This window comes from Entelurus aequoreus, linkage group LG06 (assembly GCF_033978785.1).
Source record: "Entelurus aequoreus isolate RoL-2023_Sb linkage group LG06, RoL_Eaeq_v1.1, whole genome shotgun sequence".
In the NCBI taxonomy this organism is placed as follows: Eukaryota; Metazoa; Chordata; class Actinopteri; order Syngnathiformes; family Syngnathidae; genus Entelurus; species Entelurus aequoreus.
In genome coordinates, this window is record NC_084736.1 from 74,950,888 (window position 1) to 74,973,600 (window position 22,713).

General features: G+C 37.6%; 1 protein-coding gene across 1 annotated transcript in view; it reads left to right on the plus strand.

The window, feature by feature from the left end:
• Nucleotides 1–22,713, plus strand: part of tacr1a (tachykinin receptor 1a) — a 67,883-nt gene that overhangs the window by 40,151 nt on the left and 5,019 nt on the right. The window contains exons 3-4 of the mRNA XM_062051524.1: nucleotides 12,492–12,642; nucleotides 15,522–15,718. Coding sequence (XP_061907508.1) covers nucleotides 12,492–12,642; nucleotides 15,522–15,718 — 348 coding nt within the window. The remainder of the gene's footprint in view (nucleotides 1–12,491; nucleotides 12,643–15,521; nucleotides 15,719–22,713) is intronic.

The window sequence follows — 22,713 nt, forward strand, 5'->3', positions numbered from 1 at the left end:
GTCCCGTAGTTAAGTTAGCTTCAATAGCGTCGTTAGCAACAGCATTGCTAGGCTTCGCCAGGCTGGAAAGCATTAACTGTGTAGTTACAGGTCCAGGGTTTAATAGTATTGTTGATCTTCTGTCTATCCTTCCAGTCAGGGGCTTATTTATTTTGTTTCTCTCTGCAGTTAAGCCCGATGCTATCACGTTAGCTCCGTAGCTAAAGTGCTTCGCCGATGTATTGTCGTGGAGTTAAAAGTCACTGTGAATGTCCATTTCGCGTTCTCGACTCTCATTTTCAAGAGGATATAGTATCCGAGGTGGTTTAAAATACAAATCCGTGATCCACAATAGAAAAAGGAGAAAGTGTGGAATCCAATGAGCCCTTGTACCTAAGTTACGGTCAGAGCGAAACAAGATACGTCCTGCACTGCACTCTCATCCTTCACTCTCACGTTCTTCGTCCACAAATCTTTCATCCTCGCTCAAATTAATGGGGTAATCGTCGCTTTCTCGGTCCGAATCGCTCTCGCTGCTGGTGTAAACAATGGGGAAATGTGAGGAGCCCTTCAACCTGTGACGTCACGCTACTTCCGGTACAGGCAAGGCTTTTTTATCAGCGACCAAAAGTTGCGAACTTTATCGCCGATGTTCTCTACTAAATCCTTTCAGCAAAAATATGGCAATATCGCGAAATGATCAAGTATGACACATAGAATGGATCTGCTATCCCCGTTTAAATAAGAAAATTTCAGTAGGCCTTTAATGAAATTAAATGTGTCGCGCCGCCACAGCATTTTTATTACTGCCACACCTTCAAAAAAAAGTATGTTTTTTTGTTTTTTTTACTTGAAAACATATTAAAGTAATATAATAAATTGTAACCCCAGAAAAAAACACAAAAAGTCTGACGCTATTTTTAACTTTAATTACCAATCTTGTAAAAACAAACAACGGCACAATTTCAACAGTTTCCCGTGCAAAATAAAAACGATTATTTTGACAATGAATTAGTCAACAATTATCTTAACGATTCGTCAACTAATCGGATATTAAAGCTTACACAAATTTAATTGCTCTAATTTTTCCACCGACTTCTAAATACAGCTTAAGGTATTTTAGGCATGTGCTTACTAACAACAAAGACGACTAATTCATTCATAAATAAGTATTCATACTGTAGCTGTGCTGCTCATTCAGCCGTTACGAAAATGTAAAAGACTAAGAAAATTTTGACCATTTAAAAGAAAGGAAAGGCAAATTGCTAGAAAATACAACAATTAACCTTGTTTATGTATTAAAAAAAAACAACGAAAAAACTGTTAAAATGGCAGCAATGAAAACAAACAACAAAACAGAAAATCTAACTTCCTCAAAAAGAAAAGCATTTTGTGATGATTAAAAAGCTGCACACTGAAATATTGATTATTGATTAAGTGTTGGCAGTTTTAGCACTCTAATAGACTCAATGTGTAGAATTATATCTTTGATTAATTCTTAAAATGTTGACTATGCAACAGATTGTATATTTAATCTTATGTGTGTGCGTGTGTGTGTGTGTGTGTGTGTGTGTGTGTGTGTTTGCGCATTTGTTAACGTGCCTTTTTTTATGGCATTGCAAATTGACGCTACTTTAAAACGTACTTAAATTGATCAATCAATCAATGATAGTTGTTTGTCGCTGATGTTGTTTTGGACAACCTAGTAACCAGTTTTGCTCAATAAAGCGATCGTATTTGACCTCCTCCTCGTCATCCTTATAACGTCTCAGCTGATCAGGCGAGATATTGTTCGTCATTGTTTTATCTGTTGTTTCCTCTTGTTGTCACTCACAGAATTGTACAGTAAAATGGCAGAGAACACAGTCTCATGTGTTTATTTGATTTACAGTGAAAGTTGTGTTTCCTTCCGTGTGCTGCAGAGATTTGCAGCTGCAGGAGAGATGGGTGGGATGTACGACACACCCAGGGGCGGTGGAATTATTGAGAGAATAGAACAAATCCATTCCATGAATTGAGACATATTTAATGTTTCTTCTTTTATTGTCAATAAAGCATATTGTCCCGAGCATCCATGACACTGATGTCAGTGTTTACAGCTGTGAGGAGGAGGAAAGCACAAACATATCGCCTGGTGCAGGGATGTCCAAAGTGCGGCCCGGGGGCCATTTGTGGCCCGCAGCTCATTTTTTAACGACCCCACGGCCCATTTTAAAATACGATTAAAAAAATTGAAAACATAAAAAGTGGTATGAAAGACCAAACAGGTGAAATGTAACAAGAAAATGTTGCAATGTTTGCTCTAATTACACAAAGCTGCCATGCAGGCTGTTTCTTTCTTTAAAAAAAAATGAATAAAAATCAATGTTATTACAAATTATTGACCTATCCAAGGCTCCAATTACGTCACATTAAATATTGCACTTTGAGATATTTTTTGGGGAAAATGTTGCATATTTTGTGTTTGCCATATAAAAAATTGAGCTGTCTTTTTTTTTTTTTTTTAAAGAAGGGCCTAAAACGAACAAACAAAAAACATAAACAAAAATACACCTTATAATTGACGGATAGATCTGAAGTTGATCTCGAGATTATTGTGTTAAAAGTAAGCAGTAAAAAAAAGGTATAATTTTTTTTTTAACACTTTAATGAGTTGGTTCCCCAATAATTTTTGTGTGATTTGTTTTTAAGTGTCATCGCTCAAAAAATAATAATGAACGACAATGTCAACAACATTCTTCTTGGGAACATTTTTCAACCTGAGGTAGTTCCAAAAAGAAGCTTCAGGGAGGAGGCGGCGGCCGACCTTACAGTAAAGCAGTTTGATTGGCAACTGTGCCAATCAAACTGGCACAGTTTGATTGGCACAATCAATGGTGTTATGAGTTATTGACCTTTTTAAGGCTCCAATTATTATATAATCTCAAATATTCCACTTAAAAATGTTGTTGGGTGAAAATATTGCATATTTTGTGTTTTTTCCATGAAAAAACTGGGTTTTCTTTGACAAAAAAAACATACGACTTAAATCTTTAAAAACGTTATATTGACAGATAGACTTAATGTTGATCTACAGATTTAAAACTTGAATAATAATAATACAAATAATAATACTGAATAATGACACATTTTTTATATTTTTTTATCAAGCCTGAGTGGAGGCCTAAATGTATATTTTTTACACATATATTGTATTGGTTTTTAAAATAAAAAAAATATCAAAATGGCCCCCGCTTGCTTGGATTTTTCAGTGTGCGGCCCTCAGGGGAAAAAGTTTGCCATAGACTATGATGTTTGCAAATGACATTGTGAACTGTGGTAGTAGCAAGACGGAATACATGTGCGTCCATAAAAGGGTAAGAGGTGAGAAATCGAGGAGTCCAGTTGAGGAAAGTGAAGGAATTTAAGTACTAGCGTTGCGTTCCTTTAACCTTGGAAGTCAGAGGTCGGAGCTGGGAACGACGTCACAGACCAGTTATGAGCGTTCCAGAACTCAAGAAAGCTATTCTTCTGCTTGCCTTATCTGAAAATAACCACGTATGGAAAAATATGCAATCCTTCTGCCATCTTCAAACATGGTGGATGAGGAGGAAACATTGCTAGCAATGTAGATCTTATAAAACACATGAATAAATGTAATGAACACTACAGAAACAGAAACATTACCTTAGGTAAACGTCCAACAAAACATTGTATATGGCTGATTTAGTGCTGCCAAAAAAAAATTCGGAAATGCGACTTTAAGGTTTTACTACTTACGTATAAAATACTACACGGTCAAGCTCCTGCCTATCTTGCCGATTGTATTGTACCATATGTCCCGGCAAGAAATCTGCGTTCAAAGAACTCCGGCTTATTAGTGATTCCCAGAGCCCAAAAAAAGTCTGCGGGCTATAGAGCGTTTTCTATTCGGGCTCCAATACTATGGAATGCCCTCCCGGTAAAAGTTAGAGATGCTACCTCAGTAGAAGCATTTAAGTCCCATCTTAAAACTCATTTGTATACTCTAGCCTTTAAATAGACCCCCTTTTTAGACCAGTTGATCTGCCGTTTCTTTTCTTTTCTTTTCTACTCTGCTCCCAACCCGGGGTGGACCGCTAGTCTGTGCATCGGATGGGGACATCTCTACGCTGCTGACCCGTCTCCGCTCGGGATGGTTCCTGCTGGCCCCACTATGGACTGGACTTTCGCTGATGTGTTGGACTTTCACAATATTATGTCAGACCCACTCGACATCCATTGCTTTCGGTCTCCCCTAGAGGGGGGGGGGGGGGGGGGTTACCCACATATGCGGTCCTCTCCAAGGTTTCTCATAGTCATTCACATTGACGTCCCACTGGGGTGAGTTTTCCTTGCCCGAATGTGGGCTCTGTACCGAGGATGTCGTTGTGGCTTGTACAGCCCTTTGAGACACTTGTGATTTAGGGCTATATAAATAAACATTGATTGATTGATTGATTGATTTACATTCAGAGGAGCCATCTTGGAAGCGAACTCTGGGATGGTGAGAACTCTCCGACTTTCCGGGTAAAACAACTGACCTCAAGGGTCTTTCCAGTCGAAATTTCCAACCAGGAACTCGGAAATGCCAAATTCCCAGTACATCTGGAACGCCACAGTTCAGAACTACGGAGAATGTGCGGGAAAAGAGGTTGAAGAAACCGTTGCAGACAGTGTGGAATGGCTGTCAGAAATCCTATAAGCCTTTGGCTTATAGGAGAGATTTAGACAGAAGTGAGATCAGCAGAGATGTGTGGTCTGGAGACGGCCGCTCTGACCATTTAGATTGTCGTTGGGAGTGACGAGGATCGGATCAGAGGAACAGACCTCGTTAACGTCTGTAAGACTAGGTCCAAGAGGCCAGACTGAGATGGTTTGGAGGGAAGGCAAGATTGGGACATCTCTGTTTTCCTACGTCCCAGTTTGTGACAAATAGAAATACCAAAAATCTGTCTCGGTTCTCATTAACTGTCTTAGTTATCATCGAACAAAGCATCCCACGTTTTGTTTACTCAGTTTCTGTGGTACTTTTTTAGAGTTGGGACTCTAGAAAGATCCGGGCAGGGAATCATTTAATCATCTTTGTGATATGTGTGTGTGTGTGTGTGTGTGTGTGTGGGTGGTTTATTTGTTCCTAAAACTCACACAGAACAATAAACAACACCATATCCGTCTCCTATCTTTTTCCTAATAAGCACCGTGTGCCTTGTCCTGGTGAGGAATTGGGTGTATTTCTGACAATCAGACAGTTTGACAAAGCAGGTGAGCAAGAAGTAAGTGGTGGCAAAGTTTCCTCGTTAACACAGCTTGCAGGGGGCAACACTTTAAGAAAGATCCATGACAGAAAGTGAGCCAGGCCAGTGAGTGCAGAGGTATCATAATATTAAACATACAATCTATTACCTAGTCAACATTTTAACAATTAATCAAAGATACAATTCTACACATTGAGTCTATTAGAGCTTTAAAGCTGACAAGAGTTAATCAACAATCAATATATCAGTGTGCAGGTTTTAAAACCTCACAAAATGCTTCTTTTCTTTTTGAGGAAGTTGGATTTTCTGTTGTGTTGTTTGTTTTCATTGCTGCTATTGTTCGAATAATTGTATCTAAGTTATCACAAAACTTTTGTGTTTCAATGAGTTCCCGGCGAGAAGACAAAAGCTGTCTTTGAACCTACCTAGAAGAAGGCTTGTAATACTCCACTGTGCAGGATGGGAAGCAACATGAAGGTGTTCTGTGTCTTTAATGTATTGTGATCAACAGAAAGATATTGTCTTGCCCCGAGAACTACAAAGCGAAGAGGAAGCAGGACCCGACTCCCCTCCAGGGACCTCTTCTTTGAACTGTTTTACGACCTTTTCTTTGAACTGTTGTAATCAAAAGCGATGGCTGTTTACGACCCCCGTACCTTAGAAACAGCTGCTGCCATGTAATCAGGGAAAGTCCAAATAAAAGAGGAGGAGTACAATCTTTCACCAGAGCGTGGTGAGACTTTTTTCTGTCTTGCCTCTTGGTGAGGGCGGTCGCATTTTTCTCCGCACCCTCCTTCCCTGCTTGCTTTCTTCGTTTTGTCTTGCCCCCCCTCTGTTGCGAGTTGTTGTGATTATATGTATCATGTTTATGTGTGCTATGCTATGTGAGGTTTTTTCCCTGGACTCAGTCCGGACCCCCTCCAGAGGGTCCAGCCTTAGACTGATATTTTTTTTACTCTTCCCCCCTTTCCAAATATCACCTTTTTCCCACCTTTTTTAAGGAGCGCTGTAAGTGGCTGATCCATTGGCGGTCCCGTCTTGTCCCCCTGTTACGTATGTCTGCTCTTAGTGGGACTGTGCCGAAAATGAAATTTCAGTTCTTATATGTCTTGTACATGTTAAAGAATGGACAATAATAAAGCATCTTGAACAGGCCTGGCCCTAACCAACCTGGCGCCCTAGGCAAGATTTTAGGTGGCGCCCCCCCCACATCGGCAGTGAAGTGTATATACTCCCAAGAAACCGAATAGCTTTGTCTTTGACCTTTTTTTCTACTTAAAGAAAGCAAATCAACATATTATATGAGAATGTTATGTTATGATTATCTTTAACGGAATCACAGCAGTGCTCAAATTAAAAAACAGCATTCCCTCTCATGTGATATTGCTTAATTAACATTAATGATGTGCACTTTAACAACTAGGCTTACAACTATACCTAATATATAAAGGGGTGGAAAAGTGACTATTACCTGCAGGGCAAACATTAGCTAACCAGAAGGCAATAACAATGTAAACAAAAAACACCTGCATAAAAGATCTAATACAAATGTCCCTGAGGAATGTAAGGTGGGAGTACTGTAATTACCTAACGTTACATTATTATTTTCCATAACAATTTAGCCCCTTCCACAATATTAACCCGGCGTTAAAACAGAACTAGCTATTTATTGATTAGCAATTGCTGAATCATGTAACATTAGCTTAATGCTAAAAAAGCCAGGTTACTGTCACATTCTGTAACAGACAAATAATTTAATGTAGGCTAACGTTACCTACCTGCTACCTCTGTCTTTTTCTCGTTTCTGCTCCTCTTCTTTTCCCTTTTTTCTTCCCTGGGCACCTGACCGTTTTGACATCTTGTGTTGAAGGGAGGGAAGGGAGGGGGCGCACCGTGCGGGGGGAGAGGGGGGGGGGGGCGTAATGTTGTAACAAATAATATTTCTATTAAATAGGCTTTACTTTGCATTTTAATTAATGTGGGATTGTTTTTTGGATTTAGAAATAATAGTACCAACTTTTTTTTTCTTCTTTTTTTTCTCCAACATTTTTGGCACTGGCGTGGCGCCCCCTGATGGACGGCGCCCTTAGCATTTGCCTATACGGCCTATGCCACGGGCCGGCCCTGATCTTGAATCTTGACTGTGCAAAGAGTACAGTCCAGACGTCTCTCCTCAATTGAGCCAACTTGAATTCTGTCTCCGTTTAATTCCTTGCTTCTTGTCTTGTTTAATAGATGTCATCAGTGTTTGAACCTGACAGATATTTCAACTGTTTATCAAATACATAAACAAGGTTAATTTGTTGGGTTTTTTTTAGCAATTTGCCTTTCCTTTCTTTTAAATGGACAACATTTTATTAGTCATTTAAATTGTTGTGACGGCTGAATGGGCAGCACAGTTACAGTATGAATACATATTTATGAATGAATTAGTCAGCTTTGTTAGTAAGCACATGCCTAAAATAGCTTAAGCTGCATTAAAAGTCGATGGAAAAATTAGAGCCATTAAATATGTGTACGCTTTATTATCCGACTAGTCGTTAAGATAATTGTTGACTAATCGACTGTCCAAATAATGGTTAGTTGCAGCCCAAGAGGTAGTAGTGACAGAGGTAGAGGAGATAGAAACACGTACAGTAATGGGACAAGCCAAAATAGTCAAAGATCAGATCAATACATTACTGTCCCTTTCCTGCTTTCTGAAACCTATTTATTCCACAAGCTATAAAAAAAATGAATAGAAATACTCCTTAATATAGCATTTTCTTCGATACTCCATATTCATGTAATCAGTTGTGCACACTCTCTTCAGCCTCCGGGTGAAGTCCAGTGAGCTCAAAGTTTTGCCAATTGAACATTTGTTTTCCTTTGATTGCTTTGGGATTGATTTCCCTCCTTGCAAAGTACTTGCACATGTGTGTAGCACAGTCTTGTTCAAAGCCACGGGGGGATTTCAGCGCTATTAACATAATTGTACCTAATAACCACGGAAATGGCCTGCGAGGCTCGTCTGCATGGTTTGTGGAGAAGACTACATACAGTCTGTGTGCTAATAGCTTACCGGCCCGCCACACGTTCTGGAAATGTTATAGCAAAAATTAAAAAAAAACATTAAAAAAAGTGGAATGAGGTGAACTCTGACTAGAACATACTTGCCAACCCTCCCGTTTTTAGCGGGAGAATCCCGATATTCAGCTCCTCTCCCGACAACCTCCCGACAGAGATTTTCTCCCGACAAACTCCCGGTATTCAGCCGGAGCTGGAGGCCACGCCCCCCCCCCCCCCCCCCAAAAAAAAAGTCTGCCGCAGCTGCGATTGGACCTGACCAGCCTCCGGGTACAAGTACTGGAGTACCAATTGCTTGCCAGGGAAGATCTTCCCCAGGAAGCAAGGATTGACCGGTTTTGGGCCATGCTAGGGAGAGATGGAAGATTCCACACTCTCGTGCATTTGATGAAAGCACTTTTGTGCGTGCCACACCGCAATGCATCATCAGAGAGGGTGTTCAGCATGGTTACAAAAATAGTGACAGAGAATAGAAAGAGGATGGACAATTCAACCCTTAACAAAGCATTGTACTTTCAAGTACAACAATGAGTAGATGAGTGTTGTGTGTGTGTGTGTATATGTGTAAATAAATGAACACTAAAATTCAAGTATTTCTTTTATTTATATATATAATAAAATAAATATATATATATATATATATATATATATATATATATATATATATATATATATATATATATATATATATATATATATATATATATATATATATATATATATATATATATATATATATATATATATATATATATATATACGTATATATATATATATATATACGTATATATATATATATATATATGTATATATATATATATATACATATATATATATATATATATATATATATATATATATATGTATATATATATATATAGCTAGAATTCACTGAAAGTCAAGTATTTATATATATATATATATATATATATATATATATATATATATATATATATATATATATATACATATATATATATATATATATATATATATATATATATATATATATATATATATATATATATGAAATACTTGAGTTGGTGAATTCTAGCTGTAAATATACTCTCCTCTTAACCACGCCCCCCGCCCTAACCACGCCCCGAACCACGCCGCCCCCACCTCCCGATATTGGAGGTCTCAAGGTTGGCAAGTATGGACTAGGAAAAGTTGCAATGTTGACACAAAGCTGCCATGCAGGCTGTTTTTTTTTTTTTCTTTATTTTTCTTTTTTTGCCATTTCTCAAAAAAAAAATAACTCAATGTTATAATGAATTATTGACCTATTCAAGGCTCCAATTATTTCAAATATTTAACTTTAAAATGTTTTATGTGGAAAATATTGTGTGGTTGCCATACAAAAACATCAATGTTTTCTTTGACAAAAGAGCATAAAACAAACAAAATAATAGTTCAAACGTAAAATCGACCGATATATCTGAAGTTCATCTCGTAACTTAAGTGTTGAAAGTTTTAAAAAAAACTAATAAAAATGTATCACTTTATGAATGGGACACCTTTTGGGTCCCAAATATATTTAATGGGGTTTTATTTGTCTTTTCACTGTGGTTACTCAAAAATAATAATGAATTAATATCAATGGTGTCCTGCATTATTGATCTTTTTAAGGCTCTAATTACTTCACATCAAACATTGCTTTTTGAATGTTTTGGGCAGTGGGGGAAATACTGCATATTTCACTTGTATTATAAAAAACTAAGTTATCTTTGACAGAAAAGGCATAAAACCTTTTTGGTTTTTTTAACTTTATTTCAACCTGAAGTTGATATACTGTAGAGATTTACTGTAAGCGTTAAAAAAAAATATATATATAATAATTTGACTTGTTTTTTTTACATTGTAATGACTTAGACCCTTTATGGTCCCCGGGGGCCCTAAAGGTAAAAAAAAACAAAATCCATATATTTTGTTATGGTTTGAAAATGAAAAATATCAAAATGGCCCCCTCATGCTTTAATTTTTCCTTGTGCGGCCCTCAGTGGAAAAAGTTTGGACACCCCTGCCCTAAAGGGACATGGGGACATTTTTTTTTTCTTATAATTATTTATTTATTTATTTTTTTTTCAGACGTGCGCACGAGAAACTTTTTATAAAAAATAAAAAAATAAATATATATTATAAAAAAAAAAATCCCCCATGTCACTTTAGGGCAGGGGTGTCCAAACTTTTTCCACTCAGGGCCACAGACTGAAAAATCAAAGCATGCGGGGGCCATTTTTATATTTTTCCTTTTTTTAAAACCAATACAATATTAGGTTGGTTTTTTTTACCTTTATGGCTTTCCTCAATTTGGTCCCCGGTACCCAGAAGGGTCTCAGTCAAAAATGTTTTAGAAATAAGTCATAAATTATTATTTTTTCATTTAACGCTTGAATCTCGAGATCAACTTCAGGTCCGTCTGTCGTTATAACGTTTTTTAAAATTTTGTTTTTTTGTTTATGCCCTTTATGTCAAAACCCTTATTTATATGGCAAACACACAAATTATGCAACACAAAACATTTCAAAGTGGAATATTTGATGTGAAGTAATTGGAACCTTAAATAGGTCAATAATTCAAAAAAATAAAAAGAATAAGTGTTGAAAATAAGCCAAATTTCTATTTTTTTTTATTACTTTTAACACTTAAGTCTGTAGATCTGTTGATTATAAGATTTTATCATTTTTTCATTTTTTGTTTGCTTGTTTGTTTGATGCCCTTTTTGTGAAAGAAAACCATGTTTCGCACAAAATATGCAATATTTTCCCCCCAAAATATTTCAAAGTGGAATTGTTCCAGTGAAGTAATTGGAGCCTTCAATAGGTCGATAACAGCCCGCATGGCAGATTTGTGTTATTAGTGTCAACATTGCAACTTTTTCTTGTTACATTTCACCTGTTTACTCTTTTATTACACTTTTTGTTGTTTTACATTTTTATTGTAGTATTTTCAGAATGTGCCGGGGGCCGTTAACAAGTTAGCTGGGGGCCACAAATGGCCCTCGGGCCGCACTTTGGACATGCCTGCCCTAAAGGGACATGGGGGAATTTTATTTATTTTTTAATAATTATTTTAATTTTTTATTTTTTTTCAGATATGTATCTCGTGCGCACGAGAAACTTTTTATAAAAAAATAAATAAATAAATAATTTTAAAAATATATATATATTATAAATAAATAAAAAATCCCCCATGTCCCTTTAGGGCAGGGGTGTCCAAACTTTTTCAACTCAGGGCCACAGATTGAAAAATCAAAACATGAGGGGCCATTTTTATATTTTTCCTTTTTTAAAACCAATACAATATATAGGTTGTTTTTTTTTAACCTTTATGGCTTTCCTCAAGTTTGGTCCCCGGTACCCGGAAGGGTCTCAGTCAAAAAAATGTTAGAAATAAGTCATAAATTATTATTTTTTCATTTAACGCTTGAATCTCGAGATCAACTTCAGGTCTGTCTTTCGTTATAACGTTTTTTCAAATTTAGTTTTTATGTTTATGCCCTTTATGTCAAAACCCTTATTTATATGGCAAACACACAAACTATGCAACATTTTCCCCCAAAACATTTCAAAGTGGAATATTTGATGTGAAGTAATTGGAACCTTAAATAGGTCAATAATTCATAACAATAAAAAAGGAAAAAGTGTTGAAAATAATCCAAATTTCTATTTTTTTTTTACTTTTAACACTTAAGTCTGTAGATCTGTTGATTATAAGATTTTATAATTTTTTCATTTTTTGTTTGTTTGTTTGTATGATGCCCTTTTTGTGAAAGAAAACTATGTTTCGCACAAAATATGCAATATTTTCCCCCCAAAATATTTCAAAGTTGAATTGTTCCAGTGAAGTAATTGGAGCCTTCAATAGGTCGATAACAGTCCGCATGGCAGCTTTGTGTTATTAGTGTCAACATTGCAACTTTTTCTTGTTACATTTCACATGTTTACTCTTTTATTACACTTTTTCTTGTTTTACATTTTTATTGTAGTATTTTAGAATGTGCACGGGGGCCGTTAACAAATTAGCTGGGGGCCACAAATGGCCCTCGGGCCGCACTTTGGACATGCCTGCTTTATTGATGTTAAACAATAAAGTTTTCCCTTCTGCAACGTTTGACATCAGGAAGAAGTTTGCCATGATGTGACAAAAGAGCGTGTGTAATTAATGAGGGGTGTGTGTGTATTTCCACAGGTATTATGTGTGTGTGGCCATCCTGATCTACTTCCTTCCCCTGTTGGTGATGGGTTGTGCTTATTTGGTGGTGGGACTCACGCTCTGGGCCAGTGAAATCCCAGGAGACTCCTCTGACCGCTATAAGGAGCAGCTGACTGCCAAACGCAAGGTAAGCTGCCCTTGTTGCCTTAACGAGATTATGAATTGTTAATGAAGTTGGGGCTCGTTATGTTTTGTATTAATGTGGGAATGTGTGTTTGGTTCCTGTGGCTCTGTAATAATATTATACATTTCGTGAGTATAAACCAGGGGTGTCCAAACTTTTTCCACTGAGGGCCGCATATTGAAAAATCAAAGCTAGCAGGGGCCATTTTGATATTTTTTATTTTAAAAACCAATACAATATATGTATAAAAAATATACACTTAGGCTTCCACTCAGGCTTGATCCTGGGGACCCCAAAGGGTTTTGGTCCAAAAAATATAAAAAATGTGTCATTATTCAGTTATATTTGGGTTATTATTCAAGTTTTTAAATCTCTAGATCAACATTAGGTCTATCTGTCAATATACAATTTTATAAAGATTTAAATTGTATGCTTTTTTTGTCAAAGAAAACCCTCTTTTTTAATGAAAAAAACACAAAATATGCAATATTATCACCCAATAAAATTTTTAAGTGGGATATTTGAGATTATATAATAATTGGAGCCTTAAAATGGTCAATAACCCATAACACCATTCATTTTAATTCATTATTATTTTTTGAGCCATGATACTTAAAAACTAATCACACTAAAATTGTAGGGGATCCAAAAGGGTCCTACTCATTAAAGTGTTAAAAAATAAATTATAATTTTTTTTGTTTTTACTGTTTACTTTTAACACAATAATCTCGAGATCAACTTCAGATCTATCTGTCAATTATAAGTTTTATTGTTGTTTATGTTTTTTGTTTGTTCCTTTTAGGCCCTTCTTTAAAAAAAAAAAACAGCTCGTTTTTTTACATGGCAAACACAAAATGTGCAATATTTTCCCCCAAAAATATCTCAAAATATTTAATGTGACGTAATTGGAGCCTTGAATAGGTCAATAATTCATAATGACATTTATTTTGATTCATTATTATTTTTTAAAGAAAAAAACAGCCTACACGGCAGCTTTGTGTGATTGGAGTAAACATTGCTACATTTTCTTGTTACATTTCACCTGTTTGCTCTTTAAATACCACTTTTAATGTTTTTTATTTTTTTCAATCGTATTTTTAGAATGTGCCGTGGGGCCGTTAAAAAATGACCTGCGGGCCGCAAATGGCCCCCGGGCCGCACTTTGGACACCCCTGGTATAAACAATATACTTTATAGAAATGTTTGTTATGTAAACCAAGGATGTCCAAACTGTTTCCATTTAGGGCCGCATAATGAAATAATGAAAGGATTTTGGTAACACTTTATTTTAAGGTACACCTATTCACCATTAATTAGTTGCTTATTAACATGCAAATTAGTAACATATTGGCTCTTAATTAGTCATTATTAAGTACTTAATAATGCCTTATTCTCCATGGCCTTATTATACAAGCAGTAAACCATTAACTAAGAGTCTTCACCTAACCCTAACTCCAACCCAAACCCTAACCCCAGCCCTAACCCTAACCCTAACCCTAACCCTATGTTAATAAGCAACTAATTAATGGTGAACATGTTCCCCATATGGGTCACCAACCTTTTTGAAACCAAGAGCTACTTCTTGGGTAGTGATTAATGCGAAGGGCTACCAGTTTGATACACACTTAAATAAATTGCCAGAAATAGCCAATTCGCTCAATTTACCTTTAACTGTATGTTATTATTAATAATTAATGATATTTACACTTACTTGAACGGTTTAAAAGAGGAGAAAACACGAAAAAAATGACAATTAAATTTTGAAACATAGTTTATCTTCAATTTCGACTCTTTAAAATTCAAAATTCAACCGAAAAAAAGAAGACAAAAACTAGCTAATTCGAATCTTTTTGAAAAAATGTAAAAAAAGAATTTATGGAACATCATTAGTAATTTTTCCTGATTAAGATTAATTTTCGAATTTTGATGACATGTTTTAAATAGGTTAAAATACAATCTACACTTTGTTAGAATATATAACAAATTGGACAAAGCTATATTTCTAACAAAGACAAATCATTATGTCTTCTAGATTTTCCAGAACAAAAGTTTTAAAAGAAATTCAAAAGACTTTGAAATAAGATTCAAATTTCATTCTACAGATTTTCTAGATTTGCCAGAATATTTTTTTTGAATTTTAATCATAATAAGTTTGAAGAAATATTTCACAAGTATTCTTCGTCGAAAAAACAGAAGCTAAAATGAAGAATTAAATTCAAATGTATTTATTATTCTTTACAATAAAAATAAAAATTTTTACTTGAACATTGATTTAAATTGTCAGGAAAGAAGAGGAAGGAATTTAAAAGGTAAAAAGGTATATGTGTTTAAAAATCCTAAAATAATTTTTAAGGTTGTATTTTTTCTCTAAAATTGTCTTTCTGAAAGTTATAAGAAGCAAAGTAAAAAAAAATATGAATTTATTTAAACAAGTGAAGACCAAGTCTTTAAAATATTTTCTTGGATTTTCAAATTCTATTTGAGTTTTGTCTCTCTTAGAATTAAAAATGTCGGGCAAAGCGAGACCAGCTTGCTAGTAAATAAATACAATTTAAAAAAATAGAGGCAGCTCACTGGTAAGTGCTGCTATTTGAGCTATTTTTAGAACAGGCCAGCGGGCTACTCATCTGGTCCTTACGGGCTACCTGGTGCCCGCGGGCACCGCGTTGGTGACCCCTGCTTTAGAGTAACCATGTTCAGCACACAATACAACCTGATCAAATGTGTTCACCAAGATATTTTGGTACGGCGACAGTCTTCTCTGGTCCAGCATCGCAAAGAAACCTGACCTCAACCTCATGCAACACCCTTGGGATGTTGTAGAAGAGTGATTGTGCTGCATCGATATTCCGTCTGACCTGGTGTGTATGTTTGTGTTGCAGGTGGTAAAGATGATGATCGTGGTGGTTTGTACGTTCGCCATCTGCTGGCTGCCCTACCACGTCTACTTCCTGTTGCACCAGTTTTTTCCCGACATGTTTGAGGAAATATTCATCCAGCAAGTCTACTTGGCCGTCATGTGGTTGGCTATGAGTTCCACCATGTACAACCCCATCATCTACTGCTGCCTCAACAACAAGTCAGCATCCACTCTCTATAATAATCATCTTGCTTTTTCAACTGACAAACAGATCACTAAGACCCTCCTGACAACCATTCATGTGTCTCCATTGTATTTCACCTTGGTTTTGGGCCAATATTTTGTGGTTTACTGTCACATATTTAACCCAAAACATTTCTTTGTGGGGTGATTAAAAAAAACTGTGGTACCTCAGCTTACAGCTTAAAATAATAATAATAATAATAATAGATTTTATTTGTAAAAAGCACTTTACATTGAGCAAAAAAACACAAAGTGCTACAGTGTATTGAAAATAATAATAATACTAAAAATATAATAAAATAAAGAAATAAAAATAAAAACTATAACAGCCTAATAGCCAGAACTAGCATGCATATATCTATAAAAAGGCTTTTTTAAAAAGAAGGGTTTTTAAGCCTTTTTTAAAAGCATCCACAGTCTGTGGTGCCCTCAGGTGGTCAGGGAGAGCATTCCACAGACTGGGAGCGGCGGAGCAGAAAATGGTTCTGGGACATCCCTTGTCCAAAATACTTGTATCCCAAAGCAATGTTCCACATTGAAATTAATTTAATCTGGGCTCACAAAAAAATCTCAATTTTAACAGGTAACATGCATTTTGATTACAAAAAAAAAAATAAAAATTTAAATGAAGAATATTGTATTAAAAACAACACAACAGAGCAGGCCTGGGCAATTATTTTGACTCGGGGGGCCAAATTTAGAGGAAAAAAATTTATCTGGGGGCCGGTATATCTGATTTTTAGGAACACTAATACAAAACCTCACAATAATGTCTGATTGAATGCTAAAAACGTAATGGAATTTAATTTTTTTTTACTGAAAGACACCCAGAATGTACATGAAAATAAAGAATGTACATTCTTATGTATGTATGTATATATATATATATATATATATATATATATATATATATATATATATATATATATATATATATATATATATATATATATATATATATATATATATAATAATACCTATGAAGGATAAAACACTGAATATTGACAACATATGAACGTCACACCCCCTCTCCATCCACATATTTTACACATTATTACAAAAATGTAGCAAACACCGCGAAATATGAACGCAAAAGGGTAAAATAAAAACCCACCTACAATGTGATATATCTGATGTATCACTAAGCTTTAGAACTTTCTTGTAAAAAATCTCCTTCCGCGTCTGTCCCTGACACCCGCATTTCAGGCTCTGGAAACACTCTGTGGAAACGCTCCCCACCCACACTGCTTGGTGCCTCGTCTGTGCTGCTGTGACTTAGATGACCATAGTAACTAATTAGATGACTGTGGATGTTGCCCTCCCGTGGTTTCCCCTGATCACGACAGATCCTCTTGTGAGCCCGGTAGTCAGGTTTGACAATCGTTTTTATTCGTGCACACGCCACGACAGCACACAGCTCTGCGACTTTTCAGTCTTTGTTTTGAGTCTTTTCTCTCGACGTGTCTCTCTCTCTCTTGCTCCAACTCCCATTCCAACTCCCCCCCCCCCCCAAGTGTCTCGTTCCGGCTGCTGCTAATAAGGGCGACAGGTGATTAGATAACAAGCCCCAGCTGGGCAATCTACTCACTTGCCGCTGTCTTCGGCAGGCTCCGCAGCAGGCCCGCACACCACGCCCCCCTCCACAATGACCATAGTAACTAATTAGATGACCATAGTAACTAGTATATCATGCAAAAGTGCAGATTCCAACCATTGAAATACTTTGTATAGTTCAAGACTTACGGTTATTAGAAAACATCACTGCACATCATAATGGCAGCTACACTTTCCATCTTAAAGGTCTAAATAAATTATTTGGGAATGTCCGGCGGGCCAGATTGTAAAGCTCAACGGCCCTCGGGCCTCAATTTGCCCATGTGTGCACTAGAATGTACTATTAACAACTACAGTAGTTGTATGAAGTAATGTAAAAACCATTTACAGCGTTTACCTTGGAGCGCAGACTTCGAGAAAGAAGTAGTATCTCCTTCAGACTTTTTCTCTGTCAAACACACCATCATCAGCTTTGCCATATTTTCATGGATAAATATCCTCATTTTAGATAATATTTGAATACTTTTGGCTACCATTATCGACTAATTGTCCTTCAGTATAGTGCAGATTGTAAAGTAATGTGCTGTACAGAGATGTCCGATATTATCGGACTGCCGATATTATCGGACTGCCGATATTATCGACCGATAAATGCTTGAAAATGTAATATCGGAAATTACCGGTTTCGGTTTTAGATAATAGTTTAAAACCTTTGGCTACCATTATCGACTAATTCTCCTTCAGTATGGTGCAGATTGTAAAGTAATGTGCTGTATAGAGATGTCCGATAATATCGGACTGCCAATATTATCGGCCGATAAATGCTTGAAAATGTAATATCGGAAATTATCGGTATCGGTTTTAAAAAGTAAAATGCATGACTTTTTAAAACACCGCTGTACGGAGTGGTACACGGACGTAGGGAGAAGTACAGAGCGCCAATAAACGTTAAAGGCGCTGCCTTTGCGTGCCGGCCCAGTCACATAATATATACGGCTTTTCACACACACAAGTGAATGCGATGCATACTTGGTCAACAGCCATACAGGTCACACTGAGGGTGACCGTATAAACAACTTTAACACTGTTAAAAATATGCGCCAGACTGTGAACCCACACCAAACAAGAATGACAAACACATTTCGGGAGAACATCCGCACCGTAACACAACATAAACACAACAGAACAAATACCCAGAACCCCTTGCAGCACTAACTCTTCCGGGACGCTACAATATGCTACCCCCTAACCCCCCAACCCCGCCCACCTCAACCTCCTCATTCTCTCTCAGGGAGAGCAGGTCCCAAATTCCAAGCTGCTGTTTTGAGGCATGTTAAAAAATATAATGCACTTTGTGACTTCAATAATAAATATGGCAGTGCCATGTTGGCATTTTTTTCCATAACTTGAGTTGATTTATTTTGGAAAACCTTGTTACATTGTTTAATGCATCCAGCGGGGCATCACAACAAAATTAGGCATAATAATGTGTTAATTCCACGACTGTATATATCGGTATCGGTTGATATCAGAATCTGTAATCAAGAGTTGGAAAATATCGGAATATCGAATATCGGCAAAAAAGCCATTATCGGACATCCCTAGTGCTGTACTGCTTTGCCATGTCGGCACACTCGGCCATGTTTTTCCATGATTTATTTCTTTAATCCTATGAATATTCCATCCGTACGCACGTCAACATATTTGGATCGTTAGAACTAGCGATATTTCTATACATATCGTCTACTCTGCAATTCCATTTTATACATTTATAGCTGCTTCTTCATACAAAGTAGTACTGAAACATGGTGTACATATAGTATATTCTGCAGTAGCCATTTAATAGCAGACTAGCGCTGACACTACACAGGCCAACATTCCATGATTAGCCACTGCTGTCCTTCAGAAGAACGATACAGAGTCCCCTGTTTTAGTCAACCCTATTTATGTCGACTAACTTATAAAGTACTGCTCTACCGCGTTCTTATTAGTAAAAAGTTAAGTTAAGCAGACATTGGCATAAATGATTGACCCCCACCACTTAGAGCTGTGAAGAAACAGACCCCCTCCCACCCCCACACCCCCACGCTCAACGGATCCAAATGGTTGTTAGCAAGAAGAATTATCCAAATATTGGAGACTGTTTGGTGTTTGACTGTACTATAACCGAGATTTCATATGGAAACCGGGGCAAAATTTTGACAAAAATTGTCAATCTGTCAGGCTTGTTACTGACAGTTTGGTTATAGTTGGGTTTTCCTCTGTGTTTGTGTTTCTTCATGTCAGCTCTCTTATTTTGGTTCCATTTCCTGCATGTCAACCTCACCTGTCCCTGATTGGCAGCCTGGCACACCTGGTTGCAATTGCCAATCAGGCTACTATTTATGCCTGCCTCGCCCTCCAGTCAGGGCTTGATGATTGTATTCTGTAACCTGTTGTCCTGTTTCCTGGTTACATACTCAGTGGCCTGGTGGTTGGAGTGTCCGCCCTGAGATCGGTAGGTTGTGAGTTCAAACCCCGGCCGAGTCATACCAAAGACTATAAAAATGGGACCCATTACCTCCCTGCTTGGCACTCAGCATCAAAGGTTGGAATTGGGGGTTAAATCTCCAAAAATTATTCCCGGGCGCGGCCACAGCTGCTGCCCACTGCTCTCCTCACCTCCCAGGGGGTGACAAGGGTGATGGGTCAAATGCAGAGAATAATTTCGCCACACCTAGTGTGTATGTGACAATCATTGGTACTTTAACTATTTATGCCTGCCTCGCCCTCCAGTCAGGGCTTGATGATTGTATCCTGTGTCCTGTGTCCTGTTTCCTGTAACCAGTTATCCTGTTTCCTGGTTACCTACTCAGTGGCCTAGTGGTTAGATTGTCCGCCCTGAGATCGTAGGTTGTGAGTTGAAACCCTGGCCGAGTCCTAACAAAGACTATAAAAATGGGACTCATTACCTCCCTGCTTGGCACTTAGCATCAAAGGTTGGAATTGGGGGTTAAATTACCAAAAATTATTCCCGGGCGTGGGGGTGATGGGTCAAATGCAGAGAATAATTTTGCCACACGTAGTGTGTGTGTGACAATCATTGGTACTTTAACTTTTTTCCTGTTGGCAGTTTCCTGATTCCTGGTTCTTGTTTTCCTCACATGTGTACTTACCAGTTGCTCTATTTGTTTTTTGACATTAAAGTCATGTTTTCCTGCGCTACGCCTATGCACCTTGAGGTTCAAGACCGATGGCAGTCCCTGACAGAATATTCGAGCCCTGACTGGAGGGTGAAGCAGGCATAAATAGTAGCCTGATTGGCAACTGCAACCAGGTGTGCCAGGCTGCCAATCAGGGACAGGTGAGGGAGACATGCAGGAAATGGAACCAATATAAGAGAGCTGACAGGAAATAAACCCAAACATAACCAAATTGTCTGTAACAAGCCTGACACGATCAATCAAAGTATATTTACATAGCCTTTAATCACAAGCGCCTCAAAAGGCTGCACAAACCACAAAGACATCCCTTGCTCTGAAACCCACATCCGGGCAAGGAAAACCTCCAAAAGCCTAAAATGGGGGGCGAAAAAGAAACCTTGGGAAGGGGCCGTAGATGTGGGGACCCCTCTACTGGTGAACGGCTGAAATGGATGCAGACTGAGTACAGTTATTGAATTAAAAGTGCTACTGTATATAAAAATGGTGAAGTCAATCAAGTCTGACGACCTGACTCTCACACTGACTGTAGATGGTTTTCGTCACCAGGACTTTGTTTGACAAAAACAAGACAGATGTTGAACTCTGTGCTTGGTTTTCCACTGGGGCCACCTGATAATTGTCTCTGTGCTGTCACACTTTGGGTGTTTCCATCTCTGAAATAAATTTAGCCTGAAGAATGAAATGATGTGAGCGTCCTGATAAAAGCTGAGGTTTAGTCATTCTTTATAAAACACGCATCGACTTTTGTCTCTGGCAATTGGATGATCTCGATGAAATGTGACCTATGATGGCTATCTCCTTCCATCTGCCATAAATCTCCTCTTATCTATTTCCCTCTCCTCTCCTTGTGATTCCACACGGCATCACCTCAATGATGTCTGTGTTGTATACTGTAAACATAGCACTAGGACATGGAAATGAACACCTGCCAACATATAATATGTTCAACAGCATTGTTTACCAGGCATATCGCCCAATTAGTGCCATTTATTTGTTGAAACGCTCTCAAAATAAACTTGAATTCTTGAACTTCAACACTCATATCTGACAATACAGTAGGTAGGTCTTTATTGTCATTGCACAAGTACAACAAAACTTTGTTTTCAGCACAAACTCGTTCAATATTAGACAAACAGTGTACAGGGTTACAGTACAGGAACGCTGATGGGTCGCCACAAGGCGCCCCGTAAAAGATGGGGAAAAGGTCAACGCTGGGGAAGGATGAGTAAAAAAATACAATCTAGTCTGGAGTGGTAAAAAACCTCCATAGCAAAGCACATATACATATTACAACATACATCTTGCAACAGAGGGGAGGTAGCGGGGGGGCCATGGTGGCAGGCTGCAGCTCTTCAGGCGCTGCCCATCTGTCCATCACACCTAAGGGATTCGCGTCAAGGGCGTTGGGGTATGTGTGTGTGGCGTATATTTTTCGTGGATGCATGTGTGTGTGTAAGCCTGCCGCGTGTCTCTGTGCCGCGGCCTTGGTGTCGTGCAGTCGCTAGTCAGTCCAAAGTCAACAACAACAGGTGTTTGTCCATGAGAGACAAGAAGGGAGTTTGTTGTGTCTTCGCCGCACTGTCCTTCGGGAGAGTCTCCAAGCCAAGGAAAAAAATCCAAGTTAGAATGTTTTGTATGCGAGTGAAAATAACATTTGGGTTTGATTGATTGATTGAGACTTTTACTAGTAGGTTGCACAGTGAAGTACATATTCCGTACAATTGACCACTAAATGGTAACACCCAAATAAGTTTTTCAACTTGTTTAAGTCGGGGTCCACTTAAATTGATTCATGATACAGATATATACTATCATATATACTATCATCATAATAAAGTCATCACACAAGATAATCACATTGAATTATTTACATTATTTACAATCGGGGGGGGGGGGGGAGAGAGAGAGAGAGAGAGAGAGATCAGAAGGCATAAGAAAAAGTATCTGCATTTGATTGTTTACATTTGATTATTAGCAATCCGGGTAGGGTGTTAGTTTAGGGTTGTAGCTGCCTGGAGGTAAACTTTTATTGCGGTTTTGAAGGAGGATAGAGATGCCCTTTCTTTTATACCTGTTGGGAGCGCATTCCACATTGATGTGGCATAGAAAGAGAACGAAAGAGAAAGAGAAGAGGTAACACTTTAGTATGGGGAACATATTCAGCATTAATTAGTCGCTTATTAACATGCAAATTAGTAACATATTCCCTCTTAA